The sequence below is a fragment of the Nipponia nippon genome, unplaced genomic scaffold, assembly GCF_047370975.1.
Source record: "Nipponia nippon isolate SJK-2023a ecotype South Korea unplaced genomic scaffold, ASM4737097v1 scaffold_1, whole genome shotgun sequence".
NCBI lineage: Eukaryota > Metazoa > Chordata > Aves > Pelecaniformes > Threskiornithidae > Nipponia > Nipponia nippon.
Window position 1 is genome coordinate 115,786,637 of NW_028262290.1, and position 24,477 is coordinate 115,811,113.

Genomic DNA, 24,477 nt, shown 5'->3' on the forward strand with positions numbered 1-24,477 from the left:
AGGTCATATTCAACAGCATTTTCTGTAACAACCTGTCAGGCTGACTTTGCTCTCTCACCTGAGCTGTGCCTCCATAGGGTACATTTCTTTGTCTTTGATGAATAAGCTAAGAAAAAAAAAATCCTAAACGTTGATTTTAATAGCTTCATGAATACCAGTTTACTGTATTTTGCTCCTTTCTGAATTAAACCTAATCATCAGTTACTATAGGTCAGCTGCATTTTGCTTCTCTATTCAGAACACTAGACTGCTAAAATGATCTTTATTAATAAAGCAGTGCATGTGTAGCGTTTTAATAAAGCTTTTAAATGGCACTCAGAAATGGAGCATATTATGTCTACAGAAAGAAAAGCGTTCAAGTTGTCACTGTTACTCGCCTAAAGGACTCTGTCTGCAATTCCATATTGAACTTGCAGCCTCCTGCGGCTGGGAAACTCCTCTCTCTCACAATTATTCATACTATGGTATTTTTAAGTTTCACCACTGCAGCCCCTGAACTGTAACACTTCCATTTGACAGTGCTTAGCAAACTACTCTCATCAGTTAAAAACAGGTCAGTTAGGAAGTGCTGGCCTGTCAATGGGAAAACTTTCATAAGCCTCTAGCACATTTATGTGAGACTATAGACGTGAGACTCTTTTTTTTTTTTAATAAATAAGAAGATATGCAAGCCATTTGTCATCTGTAACTGCTGATGTCAAAGACACAAGAAGTCTGCTTTTTAGACATCCATTGTAAATAAGTTTTGCAGGGTTCCTCAGTTGAATTCTCTGACAAGGAGCATGTATTTTATCAGTTGGTCTCCTGAATCAATGGAGCTTCCTTGAGCAGAGGCATATGTCAAAGGAAAACAAGGTCAAGTTATTTCAGTCATTCACACATAGATTTCTCATTTTCACAGCTGGTCCTCCTTGCTAATGAACATGCCAAGTTTGCTTATGCTTCAGCTAGACTACAGACATCCACCTGCCTGGAAAAGGCAGTGCTCATTTAACATTGAATGACTGTTTGCCTAGGCAACTAGAAGTTGTGCAGGGCTGAATACTGTGTTAAGAACATTCAACTCGTGCTCACATCTAGAAGATTAGTCCTCTGCCTGACAAACATCAGCACAAATTTATGAAATATGCAATCTTCTACCTACCAAGAGTATACAGCAATGGCTCAGGTAGGCAGTAGGAGAAATGCTCGTCATATAAGGAATTATAGTTTTCTATCAGGTGATTATGATTTACTTCCATTTAAACTAAATAAAATGTAAAGGACAAAGGAACCTCTAAGCCAAGTTTTGGATTTCAAGAGCATAGCCTTTGATGTGATATATTCCCTTGAAGAAATTCCAAGCCTTCAGCGCTCTCAGCTCCCTAGGTATATATTTTAGACCACATCACACTTTGGAGTGTGACACAGAAGGACCCAAGTTAGTGTCTCTCTGAAGGTATGAAGGTCTTAGCAGTGGTCTGGAAAGCAGCACAGCTGCGTAAGCAGGTCACTGCATCTGCTAACGAGCCCTGGCTCTCAGCAAGGACTGAGTGCTGATGAACCCAGATGACCACGGGTTCTGGAACAGCCTTGGCCTTTGCTAGCCTTGAGTATCAGGTTAGAGACATGCTTCGTTAATAAAGATGACTGATCAGAAATGGTCAGACATTTGAATGTGCTTGGATGTGTAAGAGGCACAGAATTTCTTCAAAGCAAATCTGTTAATACTACCTGGAATATGAAACAAAAGGAAATAAAAAGGTTCTGTGAATGTGTGCTCCTGGCAAACTGCATGAAAATAGTTACCTCAAAAAGGAAATCTGGAATAAGCAAAGAGTCCAGAAAGAATGGTGGGGAGGGGAACAAGAGAAAGAAAAAGAGAAAAAAAAAAAAACAAAACTGGTGTGCAAATAAAACTGGAGCTTTCAAGCAGAGTTCCTTAGGTGTAAGCATGTTACTTGTCAAGAAAAGCTGAGTGAGTCCTTGCAGAACGTATTTAAGGAAATGTCAATGGATGGATTCAGGCTAGGAAAAGCAAACGAGGAAACAGGCTGTAGTACAATAAGGATGGGATAAAAGGCTGGCTCAGAACTTAACAAACACTTCATCTTACTTTCTTCCCAGAACAATGACCCTGGGGCAAAATAATAGGAATAACAGGAAAGAGGTTGCAGAAATGGATGGTATGACAATAAAAAAGCAGTTCAATGTGTCTGCTAAGGTGAAAGGGAGAAAAGAAACCAATTAATCTCCATTACAAAATTCTACTTTGGAAGTCTAGGAACAAGTTTTCTTAACAAGTTTTATCAAGCCAGAAATGATACAAAGTAAAAGAGCAGTCTGTTTCAAGAAGCAGGAAAAGTGACCCCAGCAAATACAGATTTGTAGATCTGACCTCAATAGTGCTTGACAAAAATGGGGGAAAAAAAAAGGTAGATCCTCCTAGGCCCGTTGTCTCGGATAAGATGAACAGTATTCTAGAGAAAGAAAATGTTTTAGGTCAAAGGTAGATTCTGTCTATTTGGATTTCATTAAAATTATTGGGTATGCTACCAAAAGGGAATCTATTAGCCAGGATTGAAAAGAAGGGAAGTAGTGAAGAAATTTTAAGGAAAATTTAATGGGAGATGGTTACTGTTAGAAGGAGAAATATTAGGTTGAAGGAAGGTCCTTGGTGGAGTTCTTCAAAGAACAACACTAGCCTAGTCTTAGGGTCAAGCTTGCTCTCTGTATTTTTATTACTGAATTTGATGCAAAGATTAGGCATGTCATAAGGCCATTTCCCTCTGACATTAGGTTGGAGACATTGTCAAAACTGAGGAGGCCTGGGACTTGAGGGATGGAGTCATGGAAATGTGATGAAGTTCAGCTGTGGAAATGCAAGCTTGTGCACGTGAGACCTGATCCAAACCACTCTAGATGAGGACAGACAAATCTATCCTGGATCTACTGGAAACGACACAGAAATAGAACGGCGACCTCTGGTTGACCGAGGGGTGACTAGGAGACACAAACATCAGAAGCATGGTTTCTGGGAAAGTTAGTGAAGCATTAGTGATACTGTACAAGATCTCATGTAGAATACATGCACAAATTCAGTCACCCTTTTTCAAGAAAGATTATTCAAAACTGAAACAGGTGCATGGATCTACTACTAGAATGAGATGAAGAATGGAGAGTTTATCTTATATCAGCCTGGCTTGTTTAGTATAGAAAATAAAAGGCTGGGAAGAGATATAAAAGTCTATTCTTACATGATGGAAACCTGCACTAAGAACGGAAAAGAGATGTTTAAGCTAAAGCAACATTATCAAAATTACAATGTCACGCAAGCTAGAGAGAAATAAACTTAGACTGGAATTAGAAGGGGGCAAGGGGCAGAGGGCATCCCTTAGCCATTAGAGCATCCAAGTGTTGGGAGAGCCTTTTAAAAGTAGTTGTAAAACCTGAATTCAACAGGATTACTTTATGAAAAAGTATACAGCATAAGAGACTGAGAAGGTAGGACTGGACTGTCTTCCAGCTTTGAAAACAACTTGTTTTGTTTCAGTGAAAATTTGCACTTTTTAGCAAATCCACTTTTTTACCACACCAGATTTGAGTCAAGTCATCTTTAGTTGTTGAAAGGTAACAGATATTTTCTTCATTTTGGCAATGTTGAAAGTGTGGATAGAAGAGAATGAACTGATAACGTTTCTATTTTGCCTTAGATATCTCAATGTGCCGAGGAACTGATCTAACATATGTATCAAAGCGATAACAATACCAGAGTGTTTTAATCAGAAAAAGAGTAAGAAAGAGAGAAAAGTCAAAATAAATGTAAATATAAGAACAAGCCTGCTCAAGAAATTACGGATAGGGTAGGGTATTACTTTCCTGCTCTTAATGAAATCTTCCCGTACATAATTTGTTCTAACACTTCATCAAAACACATAAAAATACTTAAGCTCATTTCTTTCCCTTAGTCTTACCTTCAACGGTATGTACTCACCATTTTACGCAGAGGCATGGAGGTAAGATTAAGACGGAGAGCTGTTTTTTTCTTCCACTTTCACAGGATTTTTTTAAGCTGTTTGGTATTCCTTTGAAGACTACAGCTGTAGTTTACATACTGGATATTTATCGCTGGTGTGGAGGGTGAAACACTAACTGTACACCATAGTCTCTGCCCTTTTAAAATATTAATTGATGAGTAACCATCTATGGAGCCTCACAAAGCATTAACTCTTTAAGTGGGGAAGATCTCTGCTTAACAGCATAGCACAAATCCTACATGATTTAAATCCCACACAATCCTATTAAAGTCCAAAGAGTTTCAAGCTGTTTATGTTAGTTCAGTATCTAATATTAACACCTGGTTTTGAAACCTCATGTAAGCAATATTGGTCTATTGAATCAGCAGGACAAGGGAAAGTAAGTTCAATCTTCTTGACCGATGTGGTCATACATAAATGAAGTCTACATCTTGAACTTCAGTGATTAATGCTTTTCTTGGCTTGCTACTTTTCAGCAACTTCCATTTTATGTACTACATATCAGGTTAGGTAGTGTTTGAACAATTGTGCTACATGTCCTGAATTGCCATATCTGAATTTGAAGATAATGGTCTGCATTTCCCTGAATACTGGCCACTGGGTAGTCAGTGTATAGAAGTGTCAGATTGAGACAGACGTGTTTATTTTGTGAAATACATAGTCCAGGTGCCATATTTATTTGGAGTTTCTTTTTTTTGTCATTGTTCAGCTATTCAACTTACCTAACTGACCTGAACGTAAGCCCATGAATTTGTGGTTCAGAGGAAAATTTTGAAGCTATCACACCAAAGATGTGTGACTGCAGTACATAACAATTATAGCTGGACTTTATAAAAAGTAGATGGAAATGGGCAAAGCTGTGAAAAAAACATTTGGTCTTCACAGATATCCACTGATATCTACAAATAAGTAACTTTTACATGACAGATTGCCTTCAATGGCAGGGGCAGGGCTTGATACCCCTTCTGAGGTGTATGAGAGAGCCTGGAAGATGTTTAACACACTTGAAATGAAACACTAATAGCTTGAAGATCAGCAGTACTAGCCAACCCTGCTGGTACTAGCTCAAACATCATAGATGCCCAGGTCACCCTAAAACTGGTAAGGGAATTTTCTAAGATGTACTTATTGTCTGTGAATACCCCCAGCCATTATTCACAATACAGCAATAATGACTTGACTCACACCTAAAGAAATCAGCAGATGGGCTCCTTCCTCTTCATATAGAAATGTCAGTTAAATATAAGAAGGATAAAGCTAACAGAGTTATGTGCCAGCTATGCCAAAACATAAAGAAATATTGCCAGGTGTAGGAATCTCTTCTTTAGACACGTATTCCCTCAAATTTTAGTTTCTTTACTAAATTCCAAGGTACCTTTATATAAGAGAGATCAGAAATATGATCTCTGATTGCTGCCACTAGATTTCTGCTTATATTGCTAAGTTAGTGATTGCACTAGTGTGCAGTGTGTCTTTAATTGCTACTACCAGGAAGAAATTTTCCCTTAGGATTCATTAGCTAATAACTTCCTCCCTTGCTGAGTTGTAAATCTACAAAAGTCTTTGGCAAACTGGTCATTTGCCTTCTTGGAAGCCAGATGTGAAAGACCCAAAGAGGTGGGAGCCATAACTACAAACATATGCATGTAATAGAATTAGCAATTACATGTATTTGTACGATACCCTCAAAAAATTATTCTCCTAATAAGCTTTAAGTATCCACTCAAGTCATACTTAGGTGTGAAGTAAATGTTTTCAAGAGCCAATAAATTAATTTAATAAATTAATTATTAGTTTTGCAACATTCTTAACCATTCAAGCTCTAGGGTTTTTAGCACAGTAGCTGTATACACAGTGCTACAGGATGGCCCACTTACAGCATGTTTGCTACCCTTCAGACACCTATTTGAAATTATATTAATGAAACAGTACACAGAAGTGCTATGTGTAAAGTACTTGAGGAAACATAATCCAAAAGACTCTGTCATGTTATATAGCAATATATATACTATGCCATAAGGCAAATGTACTTAGAACATGTAAATGGGTTTGCTCTCAGGGCCCAGGAAATGTGGTGAACTGAAAGTGTATTTGAATTTCCTCATTCAGAGCAGCTGTACTGAAGTCCAGGTGTCCAGGACATGCATGAGAGTCTAGTTTTTCAGCTTTCAGCATCCGAGTATGTTCACCTGTAAATACGCTCCTAATCCATAGGAAAAGGTAGTGGGAGGATTTAGCAATTATTAAAAAGTGAGTTGCTTTCTTGTGGCAGGGGTGTGTGACTAACACGAGAGTCATTCTTCCAAATTTTACCTACTTGGTAGGAGCCCGAAGTTCTGCCTCTTGAACTCACACTAGTCAGGAATTGCAATCTCTCCTCTGTGTCATCTTCTGAGTACAGTCTGGAGTGTGCTAGATAAAACTCTTTTTCTGGACTTTGTTACTACAAGGGACTATGTGCCACAGTCGTCTACGATTACACAGGACTGGAAGCAAGCTTGCTACATTAGTTCTACATTAGTTTTTCAAAATTGTTTTTCCACTGAAATGTTTTCAAATGCATTTTGAAGGTTGATATTATCCATGTTGTTTCTGTTCCTATATTTGGAGTCATAATAGTGTTTTGTCACAGAAACAAGTCATTGTAGGGTAATTAGATACTGCACAAACTGTTCTACAGTAACTGCAGCAGACATAAACTTGTTAACCTATGCAACACGGAGTACCTGAGGAAAGCTTAGCCCTCTGTAAATGACAGGATAGCTCCCTCAGCAGGGGACACCATGGGATAAAAGCTTGCAGACAGGCCCTTGGCACGCACCGACTTATGCCTTTGTCAAAGTCTTTAGCTTTTGAAGTACGTCAATTCTCTTAGAAAAAAAAAAAAAAACAAAACAGCACAAACAACATCTTTATGAAATCATTGGGAATTTTTCCATCCTGCTGTTTACTAGGACCACAAAAAGAAAGCTTATCTCATTACCCCAGTAATCAGAAGGTTCTTTTGACTCCGTCTACTGAAATGACAATACAGCATGCTTTCTGATCGCATTTGCAGTTCTAAGATGTAAATAGGCAGATTATATGTTTACTAAAAATATCCGTACGCAAGTAACGGCATCAAGTGCACAGTCATAGCTTTTGCCTATTCCAGTGTATAGCTTCAAATGCTCACAAGACTGGAAAAATTGATGAGAATAACATTTGATTATAAACCAGTTTGTAGTCTATTTGTTCTCCGGCCAGATGTCCCTAATTCCTGCTGTCATGCTCGCAAGAACATGGATGCACAAACAGCAAGAAGGAACCCTACACGCAGCACTTCGCTTTCTGTCAGTTGAGGATTCATGCTGGCCAGTTTGTCTTGGGCACAGCGGTCTGTGACCCAGCAGGAAAGTCTCTCCAGCACCGTTGTAATGAAGTGCCTGACCATGTGAGGAGCACCTCCAACTCCATAACCACTTGCCCAGCACTGAGTGAGGACCGTAGCTGGGAGCACAGGGAGCACACAGCCCTCCAGGCCCTGTGTGCAGCCCAGCACACATGAGGAGCTGGTCCTGGCAGTGCAGTGAAGGCCACAGTTACTTTTGGGACCTCACTGGGTGGCTGAACTTCCCACTGGCCAAATAACAATTCAGCAATTCCAGAGAAGGGGTCGGGGGGGGGGGGGGGGGGGCACGGGATTTAGGTACCGATCAACCAGATACTTTTAGAGCCTGGGGTTAAACCAATAGCCTGTTTACTTTTCAATTCCCATTAACCAGGAAGACTGTAGCAGTATCCCAGTAGTGCTGGACTATATAGTGAACAGCGTAACTAGTGTATGCTATGGCTGCTGGGAGAACTCTTTTCTTTTAAAGAGGTGGTTTTACATAGGGAATACCTTAGCTCTCCTCCTTGGAGTATAGCATCTAATAAAAAAAAAAAAAAAAATCCCAAAGCCCACGTCAGACCTCTACCCACACAGACAGATAATTTCGACTCACTCTCCAGAAACCTAGCTATAACTGTGGAATAACGTAACAGTCTTCCTACATTAGACCCAGGCAGCCACTGTCTTTAAACTCAGGCCAGCACAAACCTTCCCTGTCAAGCAGCTGTTTTGCTCATACAGTACCTCCTAAGGCACTACCCAGCTGTAAGCTCCTAGTGACAAGGACCTCCCTATTTTTACATGTTTACACAGCACACAGCATCACTATGAAGTTCACAAGAAGATCTGTCAGGTGTTATCATGATATCAATCATAAGTAAGTAGTAGCAGATCAGTAAAAGCACATTATCCAGGTAAGCTGCAAAGACCATTCATTATGTAAGGTTACTACTTTTCTCCTTTTATCTCTCTATCTTACAAGTAACATACTTGCAGGCAGAAAAACTTTTCATATGCAAGTCAATTAAAAATTCAGAGGCCATGCCATTTGAGCTGGAAGTTGTTTCTCAGTAAGGTAAATTGGAACACATTTAAAAATTAATAAATAAATAAATAAAAGCTGTGAAAAAAAATCCCTTTCTGGGTGGTGTACATAAGGATTATTGTGCCAAAACTGTCACTTACATCCTGTTTTAACTGCTGCCTCATTAAGCAGTGCAAGTTCACTGATGGGTCTGCCAGAGAAGGTGAGGCAGGTGAAACACCCCAAGCCCCCAGGCAAAATTCTCTTCTCTGAACCTGTGAGAAAAATCAATCTTTCCAACCATGCACAAAACCCTTTAAGTGATCTCATGCTTGACGTGAAAATAGCTAACAACATCTATTGGCGTCAATCCCCTCCCTGAGCCCACCACTCCCCCAGGCCCTTACTATAATAAGGAGGAGAAAAAACAAGCAAAAATCCCCAAACCCAAACCTCTCAAAAGGCAGGTATTTTCCCAGTTCAGACTCCTGAGCTGCCCAGGTGACAGGGAGAATTCAGAAGTAGGAGTGTCAGAGCAGGCACCGCAATCAGAGGTGGCTCACAGCACTCTACCACTGATCCTGGCACAGGGTTCCAAATAAAAATCAAAGCAACACATCTCTCTTCAAAACACGTAAAGAGGAAAAAAAAAAAAAAAAAAGGAAATAAATATCTCATTCTCTGAGTACCTTTGATTCCTGGCTGGTAGTTGATGCTGGAGAGGGGGGCTGCTCTGTGCTCTCCACTTCATTCTCTTTCTCCACACTATCCACGCTGACTTCAGTCGTGCTGCTCGGAGGAATCATTTTACCTCTAAAACACTGCTACTATCAGGAAAAAAAGCTACAGACCTTCCTTGCCTTTTTTCATTTAATGTCCTCTTTCTTCTCTGCTCTTCTAGAGCAAATGAACTCCAACTGCTCGGTTTCAGTACATTTGCAAGACTAGAATTCTCTGGATTTTCTTTTTTTCCTTCTCCTCCTCCTCCTCCCCCTCTTTCTCCTCTCCCTCCTTCCTTCCTCCCCTCCCCTATGCAATTCTGCTGCCAGGGAAGTAAGTTATTGATGGCTCTGTAGGTCAGTCGTGTGCCTGCTTCTGTGTTTTCCCCGATCCTCCTCCCCTCCGTGTGAAGCCTGGAGGTGTGGAGCAGAGTCGTGACCGTCAGCCCCGCGATCAGAGAGGAGTGAGCCGAAGCAGAAAGCCTGAGCCACGCACACACACACGGGGCACTGGAGGGAGGAGTTGTATTTCTAATGCTGTGAATAGCTTTGGAGGAGCATGTGCTGTCATAGTAGTGAAAGTAAGTAATGCGCGCATGCACTCACACACACGCGCGCACAGAGAGGCAGGCAGTGTATATGAGGCTTGGAAGCGTTTTACCTTTTAACAGGCTGGAGAAGGCAGAGTTTGAAGGGCAGCTTTATATTTTTACAAGTCTTCTCCTGAAGAAGGACTCTAGAAACAGAGAAGAAAAATAAATCTTCCCATACCTTGTCCCAGAGAAGATTATTTAAAATCCCAGCTACCCACTGTCTCTAAATCTCCCACCTTGCCTTACATCCCAAATTTGCTAGCAAGTGCCAGGACAGAACCAGAGGAGAGTCACCTGTGGATCCACGTGTTCTTTGCTCTCCTCCCGGGCAGGGAAACCCAGCTCTGAGCCATGCACACGCAATCAGGGTCAGCTGGAGCTCCCGCTACCGTGCACATCCTATACCTGTAGGTTGTCATAGAGATAACACGCCATCGGGCAGCAGCAGCGCAGAGGCAGCCGTCGGGAAGGGCCTGCTGGCTTCCCCCACTGCTGTTGTTCCCGAGGATGCGGTGCCTGAAGTCATGCTTGGGGCTGCAGTAATACCGGCAAAAGGTCAGCATGACTTTGCTGGCTGGCTCAGATTGCTTTATATTGCTCGAGTTTTGCCTCTGATTAAATCTGCTACAAGGTGCCTGTCAGCTCTCTTCCCTGCTGAATGAAGGTCCGTATCGTGAAAGGCTGAATGGACATGCTCCCCACCAGAGCTCCCGCTGAGCGGGAACCACTCCATATGACTGGTGGAGACACCTCTTTCATTTAAAGAAAACAGAAAAAAGCAACCCGAACATGTTTCCAATACACAATACTTAATCCTGGAAAGTGAGAAGAAAAAAATTGTGGCTTAGTTAATCTATAGTGGAGGTATAAGTGTTTGGAGGTGATTTGCTGAGGTCTGAGTCCAAGAGGAGCTTCAGCACCTTGTAGCTCTGGGAGAGGGTACCAGATTCCCTTCCAGCCCCATCCCTTAGAAAGACCATTGCTACCTGGAGCTGCCTTGCAGCTCTCCCACCCCCCCTCAAATAATCCATGCGTGAAAGCGAGGGCAAGTTTTCAAGATAGTAGGGGTTATATAGATAAAAGCCAGAACAGAAATTGCCCTGCAGCCTCTGTATTCTTAATAACTATGCAGAAGCCAGGGAAAAAAATCAGCTTTTCTTTGAATCCATGGTGAATTTTCAGGACCGGCAGTTAGATGGGAAAAAAACTTTATTTCTTTGAAATAGAGCATATAAGATACTGAAATCTTTAGCAGACAATAAACATGAAATGTTGCAATGCTATTTGTACAGCTGCTTCAGAGCAAAAGTGCATCTTAGGAATCCGCCAGTAGAACCTATTATTTGGCCTGTAGTTGCTAACACCATTACAGAGATCAAAAAGAGAACACTGATTGCTGTTGAGGCACTGTCAGTGACAACTGAGATTGAAACAAGGAAATACAGAGCTCAGAGGGGCAGATTTGGCAGGGAAGTAAAAGAATTTATTTCCAAGGGTTTGATTTCTAAAATACAGCAGCGTCTTAGACTGTTCTCTTCAGAGCCAGAGGAATTCTCCAGGTGCAAAGCTCATTTCTTCCACTCAGCAAGTGGGATTCAGGCTTTGCTGTAAAATCAGCCTCTTAGCAATGAGCAGGGACTGGGCAGAGTCACAGTTTGGGAGAACTAGGGCAGCTGTGGGCAACGGAGATCTTGGCAAGGCGACAGCAACTGAATGCTCCAGCTCTGGTCATGGTATCCTTCCCTGACTGTCCAGCCTAGCACAGCCGAATCAGGGCCAGGGCATGGGGTCTACCCCCTGCAAGGACTGTTCTGTGTGCCCAGCAATGTGACAGATGAGAATCATGAAACTAATTTTTGTCCAGTTCCCCAGCAGTGTTGTGAACCAGTCTTTCCTGTTAAAAGTCTCAAAAACATCATCTGGTGAACTTGTTGGTCACCTTTGAAAGGGACCTGGAGTGGCTGGTTAATAGTTAATGCTCTAGGGGTTGTAAAATCTTGCACACATTTTGTATGAAAAGCTTGTAACGTCATGACTGTGTAAGTGACTATCATACCACACTCTACTCTTTTTTTTTTTTGTTGTTTTACCAAATTAGTACTAACACCTGCTGTACTCCCTCTCTTCTCCCAATTACTCACTTGTCAACCACGACTGATCTGTCAGTTTCTTGACAATTAGCCTGGGAAAGATGAGTCAAACCTAAAATCTTACCAAAAAAGCAAAAAAGAAAAGAAGCTGGATTTCTTATATTTTTATTTCCTTCCACAGGAGCTGGCTATAGAAAATCAAATATTCGGTATAACAAAACAGACTGATCAAATTAGATGAACCTACATCTCCCTCTCTCTCCCACACTTCACTCCTGAGAAGTTGGACTTGTGATTACTGCCGATCAGTCTCTAAGTGAAGGTACTCGGCGGAAATGTGAGCGCTGAAGCACAGTGCTAAACAAGAGGAAATTGAACAGATTCTCTAGTGAAGAGATGAGTGTAGATTTCTGGAGTGGGGAAAGGCAATTTGGATGAATAAAACATGAGAGCTGATTCTCAGCCCCCAGCTAAAGTTGTTGCACCATGTAAAGGCGCTTGAATTTTGCCTGGAGTCCCTGCCAAGCACTCCCCTGCTGGGTGGTCCCAGGCTGACTGCATGGGTGCTACACCTTGTCCGTCCTCCCTCCCTCCCGCTCTCTGGCCGTGCACACAAAGGTGACAGCGTGTGATACAGAGCACTCCTCTGCACCAGGGCTCCAGCAGTTCTTCCTAAACTCTGCAGCCAGCATGATAAGAGCATCCCAGAGGCTCCTGACACCAGGAATGTATACACACTGCTGTACTGCCAAGTCCTACCTGCTGTAGAGCTCCACAGTGGCAAGATTAAGCTGATGTAGAGGTTTTGGCCCATGCCATGTTCTTTTGCCTTGTTTTTCTGGTACAGACACTCCTCTGAAATATTTGAGCACCTTTCTGCAAAAGAAGTATGTGAGCAGAGCTGGATTTCACAAAAGGAAAGATATGAAATCAACACTTACCAAAAGATGTTATTCCCTTCTAGACCCCCATATATTTACTAGAGAAAAATAAGTAAAAAGGAGAGGGGGAGCTATAGGTGTCATTATTCACTGCCTGGTGCGTAAACCGTCTCATACTCCTGACCAAAGAAGGTATAAGCAGGTATATCGAGATGATACTAATGATAAACGGCACTGGTTTAAACCACTATGTACCTCTCTCTAGAAAAGTACAAAGCAGTGCGGAATCAGGCTGGTTGCCATCAAGGCAGAGACTGAGAGTCCAGCTTCCAAGAGGATGCAGACTGAGTGCCACAGAAAACTATTTAGACACAAAAAAGGTTGTAGTTCTGGCACTTGCAGTGAAACTTGATCAGCCTCTCCCCAAGTCCTTCAGTCCAATTTGTGAGTGTTCCAGGTGAGAAACAGTAGCTTCATTTCTTAGCCAATTCAATTTTGTCTTTGTGGAAACTGGCAACAGGATACCCATCTAGTGCCATTTGTGATGGGAATTTTACTTTTGGGATGGTGCATTTGGCCAGATGTACTGGTGGACGTCTTCACTAGGCTCTGCTCTCAAATATCCACTATTGCCCTCAGCTGGCTACTAGACTGCAAAGACCAGACCATTGCTCTAGTGGAGTATCTGCTTGTGTTTCCAAGTAACAGGCTTGTGGGCACTTCTCGCCAGCAAACACTGTACCCACAGAGAAAACGATATTAAAATAGTATCAGGTGGCTGGTTTTTTTTTTGTTTGTTTATAGTCACACACCCCTTGTTTGCTTTCAGTACAATCTTGGCAGTTCATCGAGCCACTAACATAGTAACACACACACCCCCCACCCCAGATTCTGCTTATCAAAATACCATCTAAGGGCTACAATCACCGGCTCATCAAGCTGGAAGCACAAGCTGGTCAACGCTTGAAAGCATTCCTGGTACTAATGGGATACTGGTAGTTTGCATTTTGACTAAAATGATCCCAAAGTACTTTTTAGATTTAACGTATTAAGCCTCCCACTGCTCCAGGGACTGATTATACTGTAGCAAACCAGTAACGGTGGAGGAAGCCAAACCAACAGATTCATGCTTGTACTTAAGCAGGGGGAAAAATGGAACCTCTGCCTGAGTATGAATTTCAAAACTCTCTCTCTCTCCATCCACAGCAATGCTACAGGGAGTGATGCAGAGATCACGCTGCATCTTGGGCAACTTGAATCTGTCTTTCAGAGAGATCATGATGAGATTGAAACACCACTACCCAGACATCTAGACCAGGAGAAAGAAGAATGCTGCATCCTCTGGTGACAGCAAGAACTGTTTGAGAAGGGGAGAAGAGGATGTAATTATAAAAGATGGAATTTAGCCAAGATACAGCATGTAATATGTTCAGTCTTACAAAAAGCATTGCAATACCTTTAAATAACCAGCGACAGTCCCGACCTGATTTTACATCTCTGCTGGCAATATGATTTCTTCTCACTTTTTATAGGAAGGCGATATAAAAAGAAGAGGCCTGTGGAATCAGTAGCACCATTTCCTGCAACTCACAGATGCTCCTAGAAATTCCTGCCATTTAATAACCATTTACTGACTCGGTCCAATATGACTACAGCAGGAATGCCCTGAAACAGTTCAATGGGTTGCCGCAGTGGTGATTTAGCCATGTACTAAATCCTTCCAGGGTATCATGCTCCAAATATTTAAAGAGATAACAAAGATATGATAATTAAGATCATCATCTCCACTCTTCCTGGACTCTGCTTTAACCTCACTTCTGTCTCCTTGGTTAGTCATTAAGACTCTTCCTGATAGCTCTCAGTACCACTCAGAAGGGTCTCATATAACCATACCATCTCAGCCAGCTCTATCTACCACTTTTCCTCTGCCTTTTCCAGGGCGAGGTGGGAGGAATGCCCCACAGGGTCACCACCCTAGATCTTGGGCTTATTTTTTTTTCTGAAAGGCTTTCGATAGAAGGAAGCTTTCAATTGCCTCTTTCTTTCCTAGACCTGAACTGTCCCTTAAATTGCCCGGTTGTTAGCCTTCCCAGGCATGAGCTGGGTATTACAGCTTGCAGGGCTTCACTGGATTTGTCTCAGGTTCCTGTTTTCTCCATTCACTCTGGTATTGAATACCATCATCATGAGCTATTTCTTAACTAATGTCAGTGAAAACGCATTGAGAGCAACGTTTTGCTTAGACTGTAAATAGAATCCAAAATAAGATCTGGCAAACATTCCCAGCATAGCTGGTGGTGAACACAAGGATATGTATATGCATTTTTTTTTCATACAGTTAACTTAAAGCTGTGCACCAATTTTTAAAAGGCTGTGCATGCACAGTATTTCCTGTCTTAGGTAGTTAACAGCGTGCCTGTCACTGTAATATTTAGGCACAAACATGCATGCTGAATGCAAAATGAACCTCACTGTCAACTGCAAACCTGCAAGAGTTGTGCTGTCGTATTCTGTTTTGGAAGAAAAAAGGATTTCTCAGCGTGCCAATGACCTTTTTCAGGAAAGTGGGGCTTTTCTACAGGGTGTGGTAGAACTCAGTTACACACAGCACATCTTCTAAATGCCTTCGGACCCTACAGGATGAAAAGCTTTGTAGAAATATCAGAAATTATCATTATCTAGATTAACATTCCACTCTATCAGATTAGTGCATGTGTCAACTGGAATAGAAGTATGTATGATGAGCGTTGCCTACAATTATGTAACTTATTATAATGATATATTACAGCTCTCAAACAAGAATAAAGAAAATAAATGTTCAGCCTGTTATAAATCTGATGGGAAAGTGAATATCTTACAGCCCAAATATATTGGTTTTGTTCCTTGACTCTTGATAAGATGCAAAATTGAAAGATATTGATGGTAGCTGGGTTGTTACCTCTCTACATAGCTACCAGTTCAAAATAAAAATGGGAACTAAAATTTGAATTGAGCAAAAAATAAAGGTCAATCTTAAAAACACTGCAAGAGGTTATCTATAATTATTTGTATTATTTTATTTAAAGCAATAAAAAGTCCAGTACAAAATGATAATAGGAAGATAAGTTTGGCTTCTTGGTAAAGACAAGACTGTCACTATCCTACGAGCCTACCAAATATAATCAATACCTTTTTAAGAGGATTCAGGTCAATTTACATAGAAAAAATCAGATCTCACTATTAAGTCTACAAGCAGTGATAAAACCACTAAGCATTGTAGTTGAGAACCTTTCCAAATAGATTTCTTCGTAGAAATAACATCCATTTTTTAAAATGCTCCAGTGCATACAATTGTTATATTTTGTTGCTTAAAGTCATAGGAAAGAATATGATCACTTACTTGTATTTGAAATCTTAACACAGAGCATTCTGGAGTCACTGCTTCTTTTGGTAAGTACATATCATTGCCTCTTATTATTCAAAGGGGTCAAGCTCAGCTGCAAGAGCAAATGATTTCACTAGCAAAGATAGTCAAGATTTTTAGAAGTACAAACATCAGAAAAGAAGAGAAATAAAAGAAAAATGAGGGGAAATTTGTCCAAAATACGAGTACCTTTACCTTCCACATTCATAGCTATCTCTATTCTTCATTGGAGAACTTCATTTAAGAACAAAATCACTTAAGGTTTCCTTACATTTGTTAGTCATACCACCTGCAGTAATATCACTCTATAATTGTCATTCTGATGCCTCAAGAGTGTTTGAAGTGTTCAGGCACAAAGGGACTGCACACCAGACCCAATAATACCTCTCCTGCTGTTTCCATGGAATAGGTTATCTCAAATTTAAATGCCTAATAACTGAGCTCTATGGTTTCAGACATCGAGTAAGCAGGGTACTGAAGTATATTGTAGATTTATCCATATAATTGGTCAAATTGATTTTGGTAAGATAACTGAGACACTTAAAGTTACATGAATGATGATTTAGCTAATATACCTCTGTATGATTTTAAAGTTCTATTTTAATTTTGTAGTCCATAATACTTCTGTGTCTTATTAGTCTCTTCTATTGGACCATGAGAAAAGACTACTGAGCAATGAGCATCAGGACGGCTAAAATCTGGAGGAAAAGCAAGTTACTACAAATTCCTAGGGAGGGCTAATATTCGGCATGCTTGAATTTAGTCAAAAGCAGAACTAACAGAACTGAGCACAGATGGCTGGACATATATAAATTCAGGGCACCAACAATTAAAGAAAGCAACAGTTTATGGCAGAAGGGATAGCCATCATCTCATAACGTCAGGGATCGTTTCAAACTGCAGCATTCTCCTGGGATCCCAGATACAAGGAAATCCAGGAGACTTGGTAGTCCATGTGATCAGAACATTCAACAAATGCAGACTTTAGGAAGATATAACTTCAGTCAGAAAAACACTTTGATTCATGAGAAAATATGAAAGGGAAAGTACTAGTAATCAAGCTGGAATACAACAGATGAGATTGTCTTTCCAAGGGGATGTGACCAGCCCTCAGATATGAACTCCTGCAAACACAGAAAGTTTATATCTAAATTGTGAGCTGTTCAGGCTAGGTATTTTCCTTCCATTTTGCGTCTGAACAGCATCTGGCAGCTAATTTTGCTTTCTGTCTGGTCTTAGGTATTACAGTAAACCAAGCAAATAATCATTTTAAAAAGTGGATGTGTATCTACTCAATCCCGGTGGCACTGTAAAACTAACTTCTAACTTGTGCAATATTTGGCTGTGTTCAAAGATTTTATCACCAAAATTTTCTCTTTGCTTTCCCCTTTGCTCCCGCCCTGCTCGATTCTATTATGATGAACAAAGTTCTGCTTTTCTGCACTGATTATTAGAAACTAGAGGAAGAAGTGTAAAAACATCTTTAAAAAAGAAAAAAAGAAACACAATGGTATTTTCAAGACTGAAAGCTTAAACAAAGACATTGACGTAAAACAGTAGAAGCTAAAAAGTATTTTTATATATATATATATATATATATATAATGTTCATATGCTGCATACTTAGTACAGTAATGGCTTCATATATTGTAGCCATGTTGAATGAGACAATAATAGGCAGTAATGCTCAGGAAAGATAGGGGAAAGATCACTGCAGTAAGGACTCCATACATCAAAAGAAGTAGTATAGAGAATGACCTGATTTAGAAAAAGTCTGCTGTGTATTTGTGTGACCCCCTAATGAGAGCTTTGTGTAGGAAATCTATTTTTATCTTCCACATAGAAAAGCAAAGAATGTGCAGAGCTGTGAATGATATGATTTAACTGCAGATAGTTGGTAAAGGTTTTGACTTCTTTGGGATATTTTTTTAATCCCATTGCAGCCAGTGGAGTTATAAGGATGCTTGCAATATATCTTAAAAGCCATTTCTCCATGAACTGAAATACGCTGTGCTGAAATCATCATGGGATTTTTCCAAAAATGCTTCATGGACCTTTCTCTTCTTCCACAGATGTGAAAGCTGCCTTCCTTGGACCTGGACAGCAAAGCTGGACCATAACCGAGCACTTAGCTGAAAATCCTAACACCACTTTGGTCCAAAACAGTTTAGGTCTATTTTTCTTGTTATCATTATTTTTTTATTATTAGACACCTAAAAATTACTCCTGGACCCTATGCTCAGAAACAAAAATAAAAGTAATTTGCTGCTGGCTTCACTCACCTCATGTCCATATTTTTACTCCTTAAAAAGTCAGGATACAAAGCTTTATTCTACTGAATCAAAACTTTATCTGAACTAAATGCAAAAAGTAAGTTGTAAGTAGCATAAAATACATGATAACAAGCAGCTGCAACCAATTTTTTTCCAGTCCTTTATTGTTAGGTGTTGTTTAGCAGCTGGTAAATAGGCTATTAAAAAAGACTTGGGGACAATTTTCCAAAAGACATGAATGACACTAGAGTCCTGAACTTTGGTTAACAAAAGACAGATAAAGCTCATTTTTAGTTTAAAGTGAACACATCTCCCTCCCACCCAGAGAGGCACATTTTGAAAATTACAGTAAAAGCTTCTGTGCCAATTCTAAAAAACATCTTCCCTGAGCAATACAGCTTTGCACATGAAGTTTCAGTCCTATTATTCTATTGACAAGGGGGAGTAATTCACTTTCAACTATCAAAAGAATAAATATTTTGAAAGAGGATTATCTTAAAGGGAAATTTTGAGGATGCATGCAAAATCATGGGACCACTGAAATCAGTAAAAGGCCCTAGGATTTCATCCCTGCAAACAAATCCAGGTGGTTCCAGTTAGGCATGTCTGCTGCTATCTGTAGGAATAAAATGATTCTGAAAAACCAGGCCATAACAGTTACCTGGCAAACAGATCAGACAGTGCTATTATAGTCAGCGTGCAAACCATTTTCCCTGTTAATTATATGTGTCTAATGTCAGAGATCTAATTATCCAAGAAAAAATTAAAATTCCTGAAAGAGCACAGAACTGAAAAAATGGAATACAGCCAAACTTTGCTGAAGTTTTCACTCATGACAATGTTAGCCTGAGAGATCAGCATCAATTCTGACTATGCTTTAACTGTGGTTATTTTTTTTCAAGTGGCATGAAAAAAAGGGAAAACAGACCTGGGGTGTGTTACTGCTTACCTCTTTCCAGCGCTTCTTGTACCATCTGACTGTACTAAATTACCCTGGTTATTTTTTTCTTTCAGTCACTGTGAGAGAAGCATCCCTGGAAACATACAAAATTACTTTGTGAAATACAGTTTTACACTAGTATTCATTTCACCTCTGAGAAGACCACTCACAAATTCCTAGAGCCATGAAGAATATCAATAACTGCTCTGTTAACTATTTAATCTCATCAATTGTGATTGATATATGAAGCAGAAATTAGAGTTTAGGTGAAATTCCTTCCTCAAGATGTAAGTTTTCTCTGCGTACGTGTTTGCCTTGTTTCACCTAATTCAAGAAATGAAATGGCTGAGTTAAGAGATCTTCTGATGACCAGTATTACTAGGCTCCTTTCCATCTTCCTCCTAGAGGCCCCCTGGACTGAGGACCAGCTATTTCTCCGAGCCTCTTGGGAAGCATTATCCAAGTCAAGAGCAAGTTTGCATTTGGCAACTTTGTCCCAAGGTTTCCTGCTGAAGTACCTTGTCATTCTCATGAGTCAAGATGCTATGGGACTGTGCTCTTCACACTTTTTTCCTTTAAAAATTTAGCACTCAAAAAAAAAAAAAAAAAAAAGGAAAGTGAAGACAAAGGTGAATGGAAGAAGAGGGAAAATTCTGTGAAATGTCCAGTCATTGAGTTGGCCCGATATTGGTTGGTATTCAACTGGGTTAAACAGCCACAGCTCAACTGAATTTAGGGACCTGTGTTAATTTACACAAATGGGTTTAGAAGCATAAAGTAGCATTAGAAAGCAGGTGAGCCAGAACCAAAGTTGTGTCTGAAAACACATGTGGAAGTTCGTAATTTTTTTAGATCAAGCCTAAAGCCTCCGTTCTCAAGTTTCAACTTTTCTACTACCAGAGGGTATGATATGAGCTGAGGGCAAATTTATAGAAGAATACACCAAAAGGAGGAATAAGTATTAACTTGACATTACAGAAACTATATTAACTACATCACCTGGGACCACAAAAGAGACACAAATTAATGGAATCATCACTCTCATTTTGTAAGAGTCTACCCATGAGGGAGCAACTTGACAAAATATCAGTTGCTATTTTAAACGACAAAGCCAAACCAATTCATCTTAGCTGTCACACATTCCTACTCAGAAAGGACAGTCCCTGCTTTTAGCACACACTTCTCTATTTTCTGTATTTTTCTGTACAGTCTGTCTCACAAAGAAGTGTAACTATTCCAGCGCATCTCAGCACAGTTTAAAAGCCATGTCCCTATTTCAGCCTCAGGGGTTCCTATTAATTCCCTTCAAATGTTACATATTAGTTCAGCAAAAAAGGAATTTCTGTTTTAATTAGTCACCTTAGTTATCAACTCATATTCCACTATCAGTCCTAGACATGTAAACGATTTATATATTCCCCATAAGGCTAGCTTTGATATTGAGGGCCTTATCCAACAGTTTGTTAGTGCTCTCTAACAAATTTAACCTACTATTCTTTTCACTCAGAGAATACCACTACACTATAATCTCTATTGAGGTTAATTGGGAGATGTAGAAAAGCATGGTTGTCAACTTAGGAAGTGTTGTAAGCAGCTCCATAGGTTTTCCCAACATGGTTGAGGCAAATTACTGCTCAGTGAGAGCACTGCTGGTGTCTTGGCTTTTATTAAAGACTCATCGCAGAGCTGGTAGAGAGCCATCAATAATAAGGCTTCTTGGGGCACAGGTTCTGAATGTATGTGAGCATGCCCCTTTGAGCTGTGGCCAGAGGATCTTCCCTTCTTCCCCAAGTGGGGAAGGAAAGAACATGGAGTTATAGAGTGATTTGTCTACACAAAACCTGTGTGCCTGTCTGTGTTCACTCCATGTAGACTCAGGAATGGACTGCAGGCAGGTTTCGGAACACGTTTAGGAGAAAGCTAGGGTTTGGTCACTGATTAGCTGCCTCCTTACATGGAGGTGAGAAGAATAACTGCTTCCTATTTGTTAGAAATGAACACCTATCCACCATAGACTCATTGGTCATTTTGGCTTGATGCTAGCGTGAAGGTCTGTCATTCAAACTGAAGAGGAATAGGTGGTATTTTACTCCTTGAAATTCTGAATCAACAACATAAAGTATCCTGTCAATGACTGTTGTGCCTTTCCTAAGCCCAGCTTTTCAGTTGTCATGGCTTAGTCATGTTGGCATGAAGACATTAGGTAATACACTCTGAAGACTAACACCTATATCTACTTATCAAACCACCAAACATATCTCCTAATTACCTCACTCTTAGACCAGTACAAACTACCACCCATGCTCTACCTTGGTCTTTGATTGGAATAGTTGTGCATAATTTCTCTCATCTCTTCAGACAAATCTCTCCAGTGTTTATCATTTATGACGTGGACAAAGCCTTTCTAATGACTGTGAATCATTAGAGCTTGATCAAGCCACGTGACCTCATGAAAGGAGGAAGGAGTGTGCTTGTGGACATGCTTTGCTTTCTTATCTGTTGTGTGTCTGAAGTAAGCCTTTTTCTAGGCAACTACTCATGAGCAATGGTCTTTCTATAAAAGGAGGGAATGCACTGGGTATACTGTGTTCAAATGAGGTTTTAATTCTGAATGTAAAATTCTTTTTGGGTGTCAGCTGTACATACCAAAGCATATTTGAAATGAAAAATGGATCAAATGTTGCACAGTGCTGCAGCTGGATCAGCTTCCTTGTCTTCCAAAATTGAATGATTTGATATATTTTTTAATCCCTTATGAATAAATAAAGGTAAAAGAGCAGAATATTAAGAACTCAGATCTTAACAAGGAATGTGGGAGTTGGGTTTAGTTTTGCTGGGTCAGATACACGGATGGTGGAATTCACTGCAGTGCTTTCAAAGCTAATGGCAAAACTAAATTTGCACAGCAGAATATCAGATTATGCAATCAAATGACACTGCAAAATGTATCTGTGATTTCGATGTAAATCTGTCAGGTGGTTCATCTATTTTAGAGGACCATGATTTCTGCAAATTTTGATGCATTTGACATTAACTGCAACTTAACTGTAGCAGAACTTGAACCCAGTAGACCACCTGATAGTATTAGGTTTCCAGACACTTAGAGCCATTTTCCTTATGAGGGTCAACAAAAAAGAACATTTGCCCATATTAAATTCAATGTTATCACAGCATTCCTGTGACTGCTCGTCAAAGTCAATGGATAATTTAAAGACTGTAATGTAAGAGCTACATTTTCTTTGCGAGTAGGGCAATCCCACATTTAGGAGAGAGTTCAAAATCCAATTTTATACACATATGAATGCTGCAAATTCTTTTCTGGGCATGGTGTGCTGTACTAATTGTTTTGATTACAAGAATTACAGCCAACAGAGAATTAGCTCTGGGGCCGCCACTATAGAGTGAATAAATCTCACGAATCTAAACATCTCAAAGTTTGGGATTTAAAAGACAAACCAACATCTGAATTCTGCTTCACACCATGCAGCCTCCCTCTCTCCCCTGCTTCCGTCTTGGTTTTGCAGCCCAGAAGTCAGACAGCTTGTTCCAGGCACGACCCTATTCCATCCTTCTCCCTGCTCCAGTGTAACTTATCAAGCATACCCTCATGTGTTTTCATGCTGCTGCTACTACAAAATCTATTTCTTATGCAATACTGGAAGCTGCATGTCTGAGGTCAATGGTCCTAGGCAAACGTCTCACTCCCTGGAGGATCACTGAATTATGTAAAGGTTGCAAGAACTGGGGCCCAAAACTATATCTGCTGTAGCCTCACAGCCTCTGAAACAAGCACAGTCCTCTCAAGTCTTCTGTTTATACCTTCTACAATGCAGATTTAAAGCAATCTGGGATGGCCAAACTACCTTTAAATGTAAAACCAGATTAACCAACCCACACTCATCTCCATGTACAGATCACTTATGTGAAAGACCTTCCAAAGTCCTTAATCTGCAAACCCCCCAGCCATTTTTTCTCTCTATGCAGCCACAACTTAAAATTAAGATCTCGGTGTATTTGTGGCATAGTTCACCCACAGCATGTCAGCAGTACAGGTTTTACTTCTTCAGCATTACATTGGTCATACATCTTTGCTTCTAGCTGGAAGAGTGGCTCATGAAGACCCTCAGCAAAGTTTCATTTAACACAAGGCAAAAGCAGCTAGAAATAAAGACACTGAGCCAAGCACACCTCCCAGTCAGGTTGGCTCAGCGCTGGGAACCAATCAGCCTAATTAGACAGACATGATGAGGAGCTAGTGTCCTCTCTAGAAACACCCAACTGTGCACAGAGCTGGCAACGGTAATCAGCCTTTTATCAGAGACAAGAAGCAAAACATTAGCAGCACAATTACCACCGAATGACGCTCAGGTGCAGAGCCTTGTGTACCTGTGTGTGTGGCACTGGGGAATTTTTAGGTTGCTGTGAAACTGTGCTGCAGTAGCTAGAAAAAGAAAAAAGGAGAAAGGAGAAAGAAAAGAATGAAAGATGGATGTAAGTTCTAGCAGAATTAATTGAAAACTGTCAAAACTGTGAGATCTTGAAAAAAAAAAAAGCTCAAAAAAAGGCAATTATATTCCTGCAGTTTTATGAAGTTATTTCTGCTTTAATACAAAAAGAATTGAACAAAACTTATTTTAAAATGTTGAAATAAGAGACAGAATTTCTTTTCATGCTGTCATATCTGCACGCTTTTTTGAATAATTATAGTTTCTAGTCCTTATGATTACGAGTATAATTTAGAAAACATTAATTGGAACACTATACAGAGTAGAAGTGTCTGCAGTCACTGAAACAACAGCTTGGACGGATAGGAATTACTTCATCCACCTTAGCATGTATTAACTCTGAAGACGGATGACAATACTGTTACTATTTCACTACTATTCATTTCATTTGAAATATCTAGCTAAAGCACATGTTTCAAAAACTTATATTCTCTCTAAGCATAAACCCCCACAACTATATTTTGTGTAATCAAGTATGAGCAAATATTCTCATAGAATCATAGAATCATTTAGGTTGGAAAAGACCCTGAAGATCATCGAGTCCGACTGTTAACCTAGCACTGCCAAGCCCACTACTAGACCATGTCCCCAAGCACCATGTCTACCCATCTTTTAAATACCTCCAGGGATGGGGACTCAACCAATTCCCTGGGCAGCCTGT

At 40.2% G+C, this 24,477-nt stretch overlaps 1 protein-coding gene across 3 annotated transcripts in view; it reads right to left on the bottom strand.

Moving 5' to 3' along the window:
* Positions 1-24,477, bottom strand: part of STAC (SH3 and cysteine rich domain) — a 163,874-nt gene that overhangs the window by 66,043 nt on the left and 73,354 nt on the right. The window contains exons 2-6 of one of the 3 annotated variants that reach the window (XM_087741055.1): positions 19,321-19,405; positions 12,575-12,691; positions 10,020-10,130; positions 9,794-9,868; positions 9,103-9,202 (exon numbers count right to left, since the gene is read on the bottom strand). In XM_087741055.1, coding sequence (XP_087597181.1) covers positions 9,103-9,202; positions 9,794-9,868; positions 10,020-10,123 — 279 coding nt within the window. In that variant the 5' untranslated portion in view covers positions 10,124-10,130; positions 12,575-12,691; positions 19,321-19,405. Of the gene's footprint in view, positions 1-9,102; positions 9,356-9,793; positions 9,869-10,019; positions 10,131-12,574; positions 12,692-16,075; positions 16,175-19,320; positions 19,406-24,477 lie in introns of those variants that run through there. The other 2 variants (XM_087745916.1, XM_009464443.2) reach the window with 2 other exon arrangements.